Source organism: Otolemur garnettii, unplaced genomic scaffold, assembly GCF_000181295.1.
Source record: "Otolemur garnettii isolate 467f Iridium unplaced genomic scaffold, OtoGar3 scaffold00016, whole genome shotgun sequence".
Lineage (NCBI taxonomy): Eukaryota > Metazoa > Chordata > Mammalia > Primates > Galagidae > Otolemur > Otolemur garnettii.
This window is the reverse complement of record NW_003852411.1, coordinates 8,088,220-8,090,032: the sequence shown is the minus strand read 5'-3', so window position 1 is coordinate 8,090,032 and position 1,813 is coordinate 8,088,220. Positions and strand designations below refer to the sequence as shown.

General features: G+C 35.2%; 1 protein-coding gene across 1 annotated transcript in view; it reads left to right on the top strand.

The window, feature by feature from the left end:
* HMCN1 (hemicentin 1) overlaps positions 1-1,813 on the top strand; it is a 440,557-nt gene that overhangs the window by 227,632 nt on the left and 211,112 nt on the right. Inside the window, 1 exon segment of the mRNA XM_003785789.2 lies at positions 965-1,149. Coding sequence (XP_003785837.1) covers positions 965-1,149 — 185 coding nt within the window.

The window sequence follows — 1,813 nt, the reverse complement described above, 5'->3', positions numbered from 1 at the left end:
ACTTGATTTTTTAAAATTAATTGGATCTTTGGGATATTTTACAGACAGCCTCCAATTAATGATTTTCAAGTTTATTTACAATGTTAAATATACATTGGCCACTTGAACTTCCAGATATAAACCAAACTGTCTAAAAGCAAGTATTTTCTTATTTAGCTCTGTGCTAAACTTGATAGTGAAGACAGAGGTCCAATATCGGGTCCCTCACTCAAGCATTTTTCAATCTATTGTTGGAGCGAATGGCCACAAAAGTAGCTACTGGGAAGTCCACATCTTGTTTAAATTATTATAGCATTTAATGTGATTTTTAAATCTGACGGTGTGTTTCTCACTAATGCCCTTTTTCACATATTTTAAATGTGTCTCTCTTTGTTCATCTATGCATACTTACATGTTCTTAATAAATCTTTTAGGGATTTTGCTGTGATTTAGGTTAAATTTATTCATTAATTTCTAGAAAAGGGCATATTTACGATACTTCTTTACCATTCCAGCTAAGAGAGTGTACCTCATTTTATTTGCTTGAATATTCTGACAACTTCCTTATTGGTCCTACTCTTGTAGTCTATTTAAATTTTTAGATCAGTCTTTCCCCGAATGGTGGTTCTGATGATTCCATTTCTTCCTTTACAGATGCTTTCAGCTACTCTCCATTTGTCTACTGAATACCCTGGAAAGTCTTCAGTTCACATTTCTGGCCTTCCACACCCTACACATCCTTTATTTTCCTTTCCTTACATCTATGCTACTGTGTTTCTTAAACATTTGCAATTCCTGCCACAGACTGGAAGGATCTTTTATCTTTACATTCAAATTCATATCCATTTTCATTTGAAAATTTTATTTCTGAAAACTCAAATTTTTGTACTATAGGTAGTACTCCTTGTTGCCCCACAAAATACCATAAAGTGCCTTCCTTTTGAGTGGAAAAGAATTGAAAATGCCTGTGCTCTGTCTGATTTAGTGGCTCCACTTATTGGAATCAGTCCTCCAGTGGCCAATGTTATTGAAGGACAGCAGTTAACTTTGCCCTGTAGTCTGTTGGCTGGAAATCCCATTCCAGAACGTCGGTGGCTCAAAAATTCAGCGATGGTGAGAACATTTTAAATGCATGCATCCACACTCCCGATTTTTTGAGTAAGGAGCAATGTATTCCAACCGCTGATATATCAATTTAAAAAATAAATAAAAATATGTTTTGTTTATTTATTTTTAACATGTTTATGTTATTCATACTATTTGGGGATTAATAAGATGGAGAAATAGTCAGTGTTATAATTTTCATAACTTCACACTAATATAATTCTTTCAGAATATGCAAATACTTAAGCAACTATTAAGCTATTTTCATAGCATTTGAATATTTTTATACTCTTCTTTGTAGTACATTATGAAATGCTAATATTCTCATCAAATTCTTCCATTTCATTTATTAATCCTTATTCTTATTAGCTTCAAATATTCTATCTTTTGTCCTGAGCTATTTTAAAAGTAGATGTATATTGTATCATTGTTTTCCAGTGTATAACTTTTGATTCTGAAAAGATGTAGGTGGGCGGGGCCCATAGCACAGTGGTTATGGTGCCCACCACATGCACCAAGGGTGGTGAGTTCAAACCCAACCTGGGCCAGCTAAACATCAATGACAACTGCCACAAAAAAATAGCCAGCCATTGTGGTGGGCACCTATAGTCCCAGCTACTTGGGAGGCTGAGGCAAGAGAATTGCTTAAGCCCAAAGAGTTTGAGGTTGCTGTGAGCTGTGATGCCATGGCACTCTACTGAGGGCAACATAGTGAAACCTTGTCTCAAGA